At 40.4% G+C, this 12,500-nt stretch overlaps 1 protein-coding gene across 2 annotated transcripts in view; it reads left to right on the top strand.

Annotated features, from left to right (window-relative positions):
- Positions 1–12,500, top strand: part of LOC146457293 (E3 ubiquitin-protein ligase RNF123-like) — a 55,171-nt gene that overhangs the window by 8,120 nt on the left and 34,551 nt on the right. Inside the window, exons 10-22 of one of the 2 annotated variants that reach the window (XM_085092028.1) lie at positions 495–596; positions 1,482–1,607; positions 2,699–2,791; positions 3,424–3,497; positions 5,035–5,131; positions 6,688–6,763; positions 7,084–7,148; positions 8,001–8,075; positions 8,191–8,314; positions 10,029–10,089; positions 10,793–10,833; positions 11,603–11,757; positions 12,320–12,403. In XM_085092028.1, coding sequence (XP_084948154.1) covers positions 495–596; positions 1,482–1,607; positions 2,699–2,791; positions 3,424–3,497; positions 5,035–5,131; positions 6,688–6,763; positions 7,084–7,148; positions 8,001–8,075; positions 8,191–8,314; positions 10,029–10,089; positions 10,793–10,833; positions 11,603–11,757; positions 12,320–12,403 — 1,173 coding nt within the window. Of the gene's footprint in view, positions 1–494; positions 597–1,481; positions 1,608–2,698; positions 2,792–3,423; positions 3,498–5,034; positions 5,132–6,687; positions 6,764–7,083; positions 7,149–8,000; positions 8,076–8,190; positions 8,315–10,028; positions 10,090–10,792; positions 10,834–11,584; positions 11,758–12,319; positions 12,404–12,500 lie in introns of both variants that reach the window. The other variant, XM_085092027.1, reaches the window with a different exon arrangement.

Below are 12,500 nucleotides of genomic sequence, written 5' to 3'. Positions count from 1 at the left end.
AAATGGGAGAATTGTTTTCGCTCTGTCTGAGGGCTCCCTCTTTTTCTCTTTCTCGCCCCCAAACCAAGCTTGGCTTTCTCCGCTTGCCAATCATGTTTCCTCTTAGTAGTAAAACTTTATTTCAACTCGGATTGAAGATTAGCGTATAAGTGCTAGTATCTCCGAGAAATAAATACAGTAAAAAATATATGTACAATTTAAAAGAAAAAAAAAAGAGATTCAAATATATGCATGCTATAGAATTATTCGTAGAATACAATAAATAAAGATTAGGAGTAATCATGTAATAAGCTAGTTTACAAAGTCTTGGCAGCCTGTTAACAGACTGAGAAAGTCACGGCTCATGCCTACTTCAATGCTTGCCACATTTTCTGTGAAAATATGGGAAATATTGCGAACCCCTTCGCTCAATGTACCAGGTCTTGTCCCTGGGACTTATTATATACAAGTACCTTTACTGGTTGCGGTTAAAGGTGTTTGACTTTAATTTTCAGCCTGACAGAATTCCATGGTTGCCACCATCTCTTCATGGACGATCAGATACGCTGACTCTACTTACCACTGCGCATGTGTTTGAAAAACTAGGGCCTCTGTTGGTAAGTATACTTTATCTTGGTAACTTGTAAGTCATGCAATGAGAGTGACCATTCAGCTCTAACTTGATTTGATGACATCTTGTAGTACTTTGCGTTCAGGGCTGAGCTCTCATTAAATTATATCCATCTTAGAGGAAATAAATCACAAAATCAGCTTTGACTACATAGCATATTGATCCATGTTGCAATCTCAGTTAAGCTTGCGTGGTATGCGCTAGAAAGGGGAATCTGGTGCGGGTGACGCGGCAGCCCCCTCGCACGTCGCGCGCGCGCGCGCCAGATTCACGCAGGCTACTCTCAGTTACTCTTAGAAAGTTGTTTGGTTAGGCATAACTAACATCTGTTTTGAGAAAGGTCTACAGCAAGGGTAGGCGTTGGGTGCTAACAATTGAAGTTTCGGCAGCCACCATTAAAGGGACTAGGTCATCCTAGGCGCATGCGCGCGTTGATGAGAAGCACTTTGAAATTGTTGGCCAAACTCCGTTGGCCAAAAGTGGAAGAGTCCAGGAAGCTGTTTTCATCTGTGTGAATCGCGTTCATCTTAGGAAAGTTAGCTGAATGTTTTATTGAGAAACTTTTTTTAGTAATTTGTTGCGATATTTTTGAAAGCTTTTGCAATGGCGGAAAAGCAAAATTCCCGCGCCGGACGAGTTGTATGCAAATACAGTAGATCTCAACCGCATTTGCCCCAGCTGACGCAGTCCCTTTACCCGTGTATGGTTACATATTTTCCTACCAGTCGCGCTTTTTTATAATTATTGCATATTGTCAGTAACTTCTCAGCATTTTAGAACCGTCAAATTCAACTTTTTCTTCAGTTGCAATGCGTACCGTTTTGTACAAGAATGAAATTTTACCGTTATGCGTACTTTGATCGATTTTCAGACTGGCGGGTATGTGGTTGAGGAAGTTCTCTTGCCTTTCCTACTCAAGTCTTGTTCAGGAAGCAATCCCTTGGAACATCAGCCCGGTGTGCACAAAGTGATGGATCTGATGTGGGTTTGTATGGAGGTGAGCTGCCCTTTTTTTTTATTATTCAATGACTGCAAAACACCACCAACTCACCTTTGGCCTTGAAAATAGATTCGCAAAACATTCGCTTAACTGGAAAGAGATGTAAGCCTGTCGCACACTTGAGGAAAGAGCCGAGCAAACTGCCTTGCGAGGCATCGCGAGGCAATCAGCTCAGCTGTTTCCTCAAATGTGTGGTTGAGTTTTCGTGAGAATTTCGCCTCGGGAGGCGAAATCTCAAATACCAAACACAACAGATATTTTCCTCACGGCCTCGCGAGGGTAAAAACTCACGAAAACTCAACCACACGTGATGAAACAGCTGAGCTAATTGCCTCGCGAGGCAGTTTTCTCAGCTCTTTCCTCAGCTGCGCGGCAGGCTTAAGTCGTTGAAAGCACTGATTTCCGCGAAGTGGTATATGTACTCCATGTGAGAATGCCATAAAAGCATCCAGAGAGTACTCCATGTGAGAATGCCATAAAACCACCCAGAGAAATCATGTCATGCGTTTGTGGCGTTGTCACAAACGTTTGCACAAACTTTGTCAACTGCACTTATAGTGCGAGATCATCGTCACAAAGTCAATCAATAGGGAGCTTTAGAAACGACGACGACCACGGCAAATGGCGTGAATGTCAAAAGCAATAGGCTTAATAACCAAAACAACAACATGGCACGTGCATTGTACTTTTTGGTACATTTCTTTGCTGTTACTGCACGACTTTGACGTAACATTTCCTGATGGGACGTTTTATGGAGGACTTAAACACACGACGACGAATTTTTCTTTATAAACTTGGGTGCGGCCTCCAAGAATTCAACGGTCCTGAAAATTTCACCTACATTTGACATTTAAAGTGAGTTTGAATTATTGAGACGACGTTTGAAAAAACACAAATTTATTTTAATAGTGTCGTTTTCTCCGCCATCGCCGTCGTCGCTGCTAAAGGTCCTTAATGTCATTACAAGAACCTCAGTATGTTGCTTACTCCTGTATATAAGCTTGCACGCAGGCGTCTCCTATTTCCTTTAGGAGGAGACTTTTACTTACAGGCTACTCTATACTTACTTGACTAACTTGTTTTGGTAGGAGTTCGAACTGGAGCCATGTCTTGGTCATCTGTTGAACGCGCTGATCAAGTGCTACTGGTTTCAGCCAGTTACAATGGATTTCATGTCACAGGTATGAAGGCGACAAGTCAAAGGGGTTTTGCTACAATTTGGTTAAGTTTGCTTTGCTCTTTAACAGCGTTAGGCCAGGGTTAAAATTTAAGTTTTGCTTTGAGTTTAATTTATTTCTATTAAGAGCGATGTTTCAGTTTCCCAAATCATCGACGCAAATCGAGCTTGGACTGAAGCTCTATAAAAAAATTGTCAGATTAGATTAGGATTAGGCCTAGTTGGGGTGAGGAAGAGCCAACCTCGTTCCCAGGGTCTCTCCTCTTCACGCCTCAGGGAGCGGGAGAGGAGAGAACCTGGGAACGAGGTTGAGGAAGAGTAGGGTTAGCATAGACGTTGGATTAGAGACGAGTTCACGTAAGGTTACTTAGGGTCAAGGCTTAAGCAAAATGAATTATAGAGAATGGAGTTTGTAGTAAACTAACTTTCCTAGCGAAACAAATTTTTACAAAATGAGTTTGTAAAGAACTCCCTTTGAAGCTACACGACAAAAGTCGTTTGCAGAGCGAAACAACCTTGATATGAATCGACTTTGTAGGTCTTGTAGCTAAACAACATTTTAGCGAAATGATTAGCAGCTGCGTGACGTTAATTGTAACGAAACGGCAGTTAACCTTTCTTGGTTTATTTTACTAGGTTCATTGCCTTTCACTGGCTCTTGCTATACTCAAGCACGAGAGGACACGGAGGATGTGGATCGCTTGTAAAACATATCCTTTCGTATTTTGATCCGACGCTTCGATTCTCAGAGCAATAATGAAGGGCTTGTTGTAATAGAGGCATGTGTGCAATGTGGGGCTAATAGGCCATTTCTGAGTTGCTTTGAACCTCGTTACGAAAGTGAGGTTAAGTGTAAAGCTTTTATGTGAAAATGAGTTTTGTTTGCATTTGAATGAATAATAATAATAATAATAATAATAATAATAATAATAATGATGATGATGATGATGATGATGATGATGATGATGATAATAATAATAACTATGCACGAAGCCTCGCTTTCATAATGAAATTCATCGCAACTCGGAAATGGCCTATTGTTCTTACATCATATCGAGTCTGCAAGACACGGTATGACGGACAAGATAGAGCTCATTTGGAGCAATTCGGTCACGGCAAGCCCAAGAATACAGATACGCCCCTTTTGTGCCAAGGCGTTCATTATTTCTTTAACCCTTTAACCCCTAATATCAAAGAACAAATTCTTCTATCTTATTCCCATTCTTTTCTTATAAACGCACTGGGCCGGAGAAGTTGTCAAAATATCATGAAAATTCACCTTGGTTGATCATATCCTCAATTCTCATGACCTCATGGGTTGAATAAGCATTGATACTGTATTACAAGGGGAAATTTGATGCTGATCACTGTTGTGGTTTAAAGGGCTAATGATAAACGTTAGTCAGATTTTGCGCCGGGATTGGATTACTGTTCCTTCCTTCGCACCGTAGGCAAATATTCCCTTTTCGTATCCCGAGCTGAGTAGAGATTAGCGTCGAGTTTGCTATGAAAACGTGTATGATGAGGTGAAGAGGAGTAAGTAATGTTTTCATGAAATGCGCAGAAAACCCACGGATCTTGACAGTTTATTTACTGTCTTACAGTCAAGAGAAGGTCATAGACTAAGAGAATGAGATTTACAATAACGCCTACGGCAAACCATACATGAAGTACAGTAACGGGCAGAGATAACAACGTCTCTATGTGATAATTTCCCCCACCATTTATTACGATTGTCATCTACCAGTCAAAACCACTTCAGTTAATACTTAAAAAGCTGTTTTTCTCTAGCATTTTGGCATCGATTTTGATGATCTTACCCGACGGTTGTGAAGCCAAACTTTAACGTACTACAGAAGGCAAACTGCGGGTTATCATATGGCATATTGATAATATGCCGAAGAAAGAGATCAACTTTATTCAACTTTATTAGGTGTTTTTTTTAATTACATTTACAATTTCTTGGCGCCGCAGGTAGCAAAGCTAATCTAGGCGGGCCAGGATAACAAAAAGAAAGAATAAATTTATTTGCTAATTAAGAAGGCAGACTGAGGTATAATATCAAAGATACAAGAATAAGGAAAGGTTTTTGGGAGGACTAAAAAAAAAAAAGAAAGAGATGTAAAATCAATCTTATATTAAGTTTTCACTACGATAAACTATGGTAACTTGTGCGCTTCGTTCAGTTTTGTCGAGATTAAGTTTGTTTTTCATGTTTATCAGTATTGATTCCTTGACCTTGTAAACCTTCCCTCAAAAGTTCAGCTATTTCATGCACATTAAGCCTCCAGATGACAATATTCTGCAGTCGTCCTTCCCCCTAGTTTGGTGGGAAAGCGATGATGTGAGTATTCTGACATGTAAAGGAGAATGTCAATCTTGATGTACTACTGTCGAGATATTTATTTGGAGGGGGTGATGGGAGGAGGGAATGAGTGGCCCTAAAAATTAAATATTGATTTAAAAATTCTTGCTCCCATTTACTCTATCTAAGCCAATTCCTTTTTAAAACCTTCTTACATTATAGTGCGACTATTGTTACCGGGATCACTTTAACAAAACTGGCCAATCAGATTGCAGGACAAGAACAATGAATTTTAACCAAAGCCAATTAAACTAATCAGGAGTAGACGGAAAACAACTGTTTAAACCCAAAATTTTTTATAATTATTCACTGTTCGTATCATAATGTGATCTAATTGGCCAGTTTTAAGACACCCCGGTAATAGCAGTCGCACTGTAACTCTATCTTGTTCATCTGCGGTGTTATCATATATTACAATAGGTCATTCCTGAGATGATTTGAACCTCATTATGAAGCGAGGCTACTTGCAAAGATTTTCTTAGGAAAATAACTTTTCATTCATCTGCAAATGAAACTAATTTTCACATAAAAATTTTTGCACCTAGCCTCGCTTTCGTAATGAGGCTCAAAGCAACTCGGAAATGGCTTACTGCAGGTTTTTCGTGTTCAGACAAACAGATAGATTCCGGGAGAATTCTGCCCCACGGACTTCAGTCGTTACTTGATAACTTTTTTTAATATGCTAGCAAAAGGGACCAAACAATTTGGCGTCAATTTTCGGTGTCAAGATGGCCTTCATTTTAAACTCATGGCGTTTCTCGGCTCTCCCTGTGATCAGCGCCTGTCTGGAATCTAAAAGCAGGGATTTTTAGGTTTACAGTTTTTTACCCCCTCAAAGTTTTATTGTCGGTTATAACTGAAAGAATGTACGAATAATGGTTAATCGGCGTGGCAAAATCCACCCCTTCTCCTTCCCTCCGCAGGCTCAAGAAGAACAAAACGCCCCGTCTTAAGGACAGTGCCTTGTTTTGTTACTGCGCATACTCGGGTTTCCTATGGGTGGTGCCTTCTAATACAGAGAAATTTTCGTGCGGCTTAAAACTATGCGGAGAAAGCAGAACTTAGCAAGTGCTCTTGGTATCCAAAAAGAAAATGGGGGGTAACCATGCATTTTTTAGAGAAAATAAAGCTTCAATTTGGAAAAAAAGTGCCATACATTGCCTTGTTTTTTACGGCTTTTTAGAATAATTGTTGCCTAATTATCTCTAAAAAATGCGTGGTTATCCACAATTTCCTTTTTGGATTCCAATAGCCCTTGCTGAGATCTGCTTTTCTCGCATCGTAATAAATCGCGTAAAAATACTTCTGTATTAGTAGAAAGAAAAGTGGGTGAGGTGTGTATATAAGGGATTGTGAGGGGGGGGGGGGGGGGGGGGAATCAGTATCCAACACTGTCAATTTGTTGTGTTAAAATAACATAATTTTTTTGCGCATAACAAGTCATGAATCACTGTCTTGTCCAAAATTTGCAGTAGTCATCAACAGATATTGAAAAGTATAATTAAACTAATAACTGTTGCGTAATTAATTTTCAGGAGACTTCGAAGCCAAGTGAAGCTTCCAAAACAGAATACATGGCCGCTTGCAATAAACTCAAGAACAAAGTGCAAGGTATGGACGAGTTCGTGACAAGGGTAACTACGGAGTTTAGCAATTTAAATGTAAACTAAAGCCCAAAGCGAATGGCATTTTCTTTCAGTAGATGCAAACTCTGTTCTGTGTATGTCACACCATGTTGTTGCTTACATTCAGACATTTATTAGCCTACTACGTAGACGTTCTTTGGTTCGTCACGTCACGCACTCCTTTGTGGGGAGGAGTGCGTCACGCAACGAGCCAACATAGCCTGTGATCTGGCATTTTATCTAGAAGGAGAGGGCCTGTTGACAGGCTGTCAGTCTTTAACGCAACCATTTTTGTTTTCATTACAGTGCTCGAGAACATTCAAGTGGAAATTTGTAAGATTTTGCTGACAGGCGATGATCGACCAACGCAGGTAATGATGCAGTCTCCCGCCATAATTGCTGTTTTCTCATCACGAGAAACGCATCTCGAATTAAAACTGCTCCGCAAACGGAGCAAACGTAAACGTCCCACTCCCAGATGAAAACATTGCAAACCGACGCTTCCCTGTTTATACGAAATCTTTTCGGTTGGTGACAACTGTAAAAGTTGGACCGTGCAATTTGTAGGCTCTATTTTCGCCGCTCTCTTGGGGCCGGTATTCCTCGGATGAGGAGCGTGGTATCCATTTTCTGGAACAGCGGTTGGTGATCAGGCATATCCACTTCTTTCTTGAGTAAATTCATTTGTCCACAGTCTTTCCAGCGCATGCAATAGGCTCCTTTCAAAGTGTTGAAATTCAACTTGATATCGAGATCCAGAAGACACAAACAACTGAAATGAATAAACGTGATTATTTAGTTTCCTTTGTTTGTGTTCTCTTGGCTTCATTGTCAAGCTGAATTTTAATATCTCAAACGGGCCTGTTCCGACGCGGAAACTTCCAGACCACGTCGTGTTTGATTTATGATAGTGAGGTTTTAATTGAGTTTCGACAGTAATTTTCAAAATGTTTGCTTTGGTTAATTTAGATTGTCACGCTCAGACGTTCGTCCGCGCCACTTCCTTTCAACCAAAAAGAGGTGAAACCAAACCAAATCGTAACTTACCCACACGCGTTTTCCTGCGCTTGATTCAATCTACATTTATTTGCTTCGAGTTCTGATTTGTTCATTGTGTTGTTCGAGTTTGTTGTGATTAGTTCATGAAGTGATTGGTTTTGGTTTTGCGACACAAATTTAAATCCATTCCATGTGGTGTTAACGGCTAACTTGTTTGTTTGCAGAACTCCAAGCCGACAAGAGTCTTGTTTTTAGAAAAGTTTCGAAAATTCCTCCAAGAAAACATGATGACTATTACGGTATGCTTATTGAAACTTCCCTACAACTGATATTTACTTCCAAACACTTATCCGTAGATTTATTAAGTTTCAATTTCAAGAACTAAGTTGTCTTTTTCTGTTTTCTTTTGTACAGTTGCAGCCGTCGAGCGCATGCGCAGGGCCAGTGATCACGTGTTTCTATCACCGACTCGTGCAAGCACTCCGCTGGCATTGGGAGCAGTGGGCTCATGAAAAAGATTCACCCATCAAAAATAAAGGTCTGTTCGACAGTGGAGAGAAACATGTCGTTATTAGGGAGTTTAAGAAACGAGGACGGCAACGGTAACGAGAACGCAACAAAACAATCGGTTTAATGAGCGAAAACAATCGCTCTGCCATGCGTTTGACATTTTTTAATTTGGTTCATTTTTTTACCGTCCTCTGCAAAACAACAACGTGAAATGACCAAATTTTAGGTTTTCTCGAGAACGGGAGCGTATGACGCAAAATCTTCTTTATTTTTTCTTACTTTGACGTCGTTCATACTAATTTAGTTCCTGGAGAGTTCGCCAGCATTTTCCAAGTTAAAAAGATAGTTACAAAAACGAGAGGTTATATTTTTAAATGACGTTCTCGTTACCGTTGCCGTCCTCGTTTCTTAAACTCCCTATTCTGTATAGTTGGACGGTGCCTACTTTTGTCACTGCGCATACGTTCTGCGCATCTCGAGATACTCGGGTTTCCTATTACTAATACAGGGATATTTTTGCGCAGTTTAAAACAGTGCGAAGAAAGCAGCACTTAGCGAGTGCTCTTGGTATCCAAATAGAAAATTGGGGGTAACCATGCATTTTTCAGAGATAACATTCAATTTGGCAAAAAAATAAAAGAAAAGTCATACATTGCTTTGTATTTTATTGCTTTTTAGAATAATTGTTGCTTAATTATCTCCAAAAAAATGCGTGGCTACCCCCAATTTTCTTTTTTTAGATTTCAATAGCCCTTGCTAAGATCTACTTTTCCCACATGGTCATAAACCGCGCAAAACTACTTCGGCATTAGTAGGCACCGTCCTTAAGCCGTGGCTACATTAGCGTTCTTTTCAAGCGAGCGCAAAAAGCGGACGATAGCTTATGAGAATAGAGTCATTGAGATTCTAATACGAGAAGGATTACGAACACGAAATTTAACTTCAAGTTTTAAGCGAAGTGCTATAGGGATATATCCTTAGAAGCTTTATTTTATTCTTTGTGAATGACGAACTTGATGCAGTTCTTTTGAATGATGATAGCTAAGCCTTTTCGTGATTCCAAAGAGACGAGATCACTTACGTTTCGAGGACTTGTTTTCGCCACTACGCCATTCTCACAAAAACTCGTAGTAAAATGACGACGGCTACTGATCTCGTTTTCCCGCCAAAATGACACTGGTTCACGCGCGCGCACTTTTTCTATATTGGAAAAACTCGTAGTATTACTAGAAAATTCGCTGAAAACCTCGTTGAATTTCTTTTGATTATTTCCGCGACTTTTTAGCTTTCGTGTCGACCGTGTGAGGGTGACAAAAGTTAGATTTAGAATTCCGTTTATGGCAAACGGCAAAAGGCAGAAATGACCACGTGACCATGTTCATCCTACATTTGCCTCTCGCCATTTTTATTTTCTCAGTAAAATTGAGTAGTTTTGCGTTAGCATTAAAGGCCAGAGGTATTTTGCACTATTCTCATCTATGTTTATTCAAGAAAACGTCACGTTTGCCGTAAAGGCGATTCTAAATCTTTCTAATAAGTGCGGCGCTCTGGCGAAGTGATAAATTTTCCCCCCAAAATTGTAATGCCTATGCACGAAAACAAAATAGCTCTAGTAACTACGCTCGCTCAGGTTGTATTCATTTAATTTTATCAGTATAAACAAACGTAAATGACGTTTTTACAGTGTAGATTTTGTTTAGAACTGTCCTGAATGCAGTTTTTCTTCTGTTGACCCTTTTTAGATGCCTATGTCCCCAATCATGTCTTTCATGATGACAGAGTTCACTACTGGGACCTTTCAAGGTAATGCATTTAAGTTTTTAGTGGAAAGACAATTTTCGTTCCTGCCAATATACTGTGAAAGAATTTTCTGAGCGGTCAAAAAAATATATATATTTACAAATTAATGGTATTTAGAGGAGAAAGACAAATTAGGTCCACTAAATCAAGATTTAAGTTGACTTTGGACATTTCCGTTTTGTGGAGAGAAAGAAAAGAACAAATAAACAAACAAACGAGCAAAGGTGGGAGGGTTCGCGGAGGGGGAGGGGGGTTGGCGTTAGGGTTCGCGCTTTCCCCTCTTTCCAGCACGTGCCACGCAGGCCAGAGCAAAGGAGGCAATAGACCGACAGAGATTTTAAAAATCGGCTTAAATTGGGCAGCGGTGCTAAAAGATTGCTTTTTGAGATGACAGCCATCTTCAGTGGATTTTGAATTAAAAGGGCTATCGAGAGTTTTTGTTTGTACGATTACAGTCAACTCTCGCGTTGCGGACATCTCGCTATTACGGACACCCCGATAATACGGACAGCAGCTAAATCCCCGGCAAAAATAAATTACAGACATTTGACGGAAATAAATTCCCACTATTACGGACTCTCGCTATTAAGGACACTAACTCGCGGTCCCGAGTGTGTCCACAATAAAGGGAGTTGACTGTAGTTGACGAGCTTTCAGCAAAATAGTGGCTAGCAACAACTGTTGTGTTCTTTTTATATATTTATAGATTGGGTGGTGTGCTGTCACATCTTAAGAAAGCCTACAGTGGTGAGTAGAATTGATTGTCCTCTAAGAAAGTCGTTCAAACAGGCTGTTGTTTTAGTTTTGAGCTCTCAGAGTCAAAAATTGATTCGTGCTTAGCCTCAGACAGGTAGCTTGGTTCGCTTGGTAAGCGCGATTAGGCCAGGGAACGAGGCTGGATTCTTGAAATTGTTCCAACGTTTGACTCCGTGAATGAAATAAAAAGTTAAACCATTAAAATGAAAGTTACTGAGCAGTACTTTCCTGAGGTACTGTTTTTTATGCTGTACAAGGTGGTTCAAACGTTTTAGTCTGTGGATGAAATCCTAAAGTGTGACCATTCAAGTGAAAGCTACTGAGCAGTACTTTCCTTTGGTGCTGTTTATTATGCTGTACAAGGTGATTCTAACTTTTTGAGGCTGTGGATGAAATCCTCAAGTGTGACCATTCAAATGAAAGCTACTGAGCAGCATTTTCCTGTGGTGCTGTTTATTTTGCTGTACAAGGTGATTCTAACTTTTTGAGGCTGTGGATGAAATCCTAAAGTGTGACCATTCAAATGAAAGCTACTGAGCAGTACTTTCCTGTGGTGCTGTTCATTTTGCTGTACAAGGTGGTTCTAGCTTTCAAGTCTGTGGATAAGATCCTAAAGTGTGACCAATCAAATGAAAGCTACTGAGCAGTGCTTTCCTGTGGTGCTGAATATGTTGCTGTGCGAGGTGGTTCAGACTGTAGAGTGTTTGGATAAGAGCTAATGTATGATCATCAAAACTTTTAGTTTTACTTCTTTGCTCAGAAGCTATTGAGGAATCCGCCAACCGAGGGGAGTCTGGGGAGCCGGATGAAGCATCCATGACGTGTGAAGACCGCAACCTCGATCCCTCATTGGTTGAAATGCTAGATGACGTCATCATGTTGTACCATATTGCTGTACACAAGCAGCTATCGAAAGTGAGAATGATTTTTTTTAAAAGCAATTCCGTTATATAGTCACCTTCTTTATTGCGAACACCTTCGGGACCGCGAGTTAGTGTCCTTAATAGCAAAAATCAGTAACAGCGTGAATTTGTTTCAGTTAAACGTCTGTCATTTATTTTTGCTGGGGATTTAGTTGCTGTTCATATTATCGGGGTGTCCGTAATAGCAAGGTGTCCGCAAGGCGAGAGTTGACTGTAGTCCTTAACTAACGCACCCCCTCTCCCCCGAAAGAAGGACCCCTCGGAGATAGGGAAAGACAAAATTTCATGGTTCTCCCCCTAGAGCCGGGAGTAGCAGTAGCAGAAAGGGTATTAAAAATAAATGACCAAAAGGTAGCGAGGGTACAGTCAACTGTCTTTATTGCGGACACCCTCGGGACCGCGAGTTAGTGTCCTTAATAGCGAACGTCTGTAATAGCGGGAATATGTTTCAGTCAAACGTCTGTAATATATTTTTACCGGGGATTTCGGTGCTGTACGTAGTGTCCGCAAGGCGAGAGTCGACTGTATTTGTTACAATAATTGTATTCTCTTAGGTGAGAGCAGTGCGGGATAACATGAAACAAAACGTCAAAGCGCTGGAAGAAACAATGTCCAAGATCAGACACTGTGATCCTGAGGTAATGATACGTAGTTAGTTTGAGGTGTTACAGAGTTAATGATTGGATAAAAGGGAGTATTAAGACAGGGAAGTAGTCCTTCATATATGCCCTAATT

Source organism: Pavona decussata, unplaced genomic scaffold (assembly GCF_977016875.1).
Source record: "Pavona decussata unplaced genomic scaffold, jaPavDecu1.1 SCAFFOLD_244, whole genome shotgun sequence".
Taxonomy (NCBI): Eukaryota; Metazoa; Cnidaria; class Anthozoa; order Scleractinia; family Agariciidae; genus Pavona; species Pavona decussata.
Note: the sequence above shows the minus strand (reverse complement) of the source record. Positions and strands in the feature narration are given on the sequence as shown.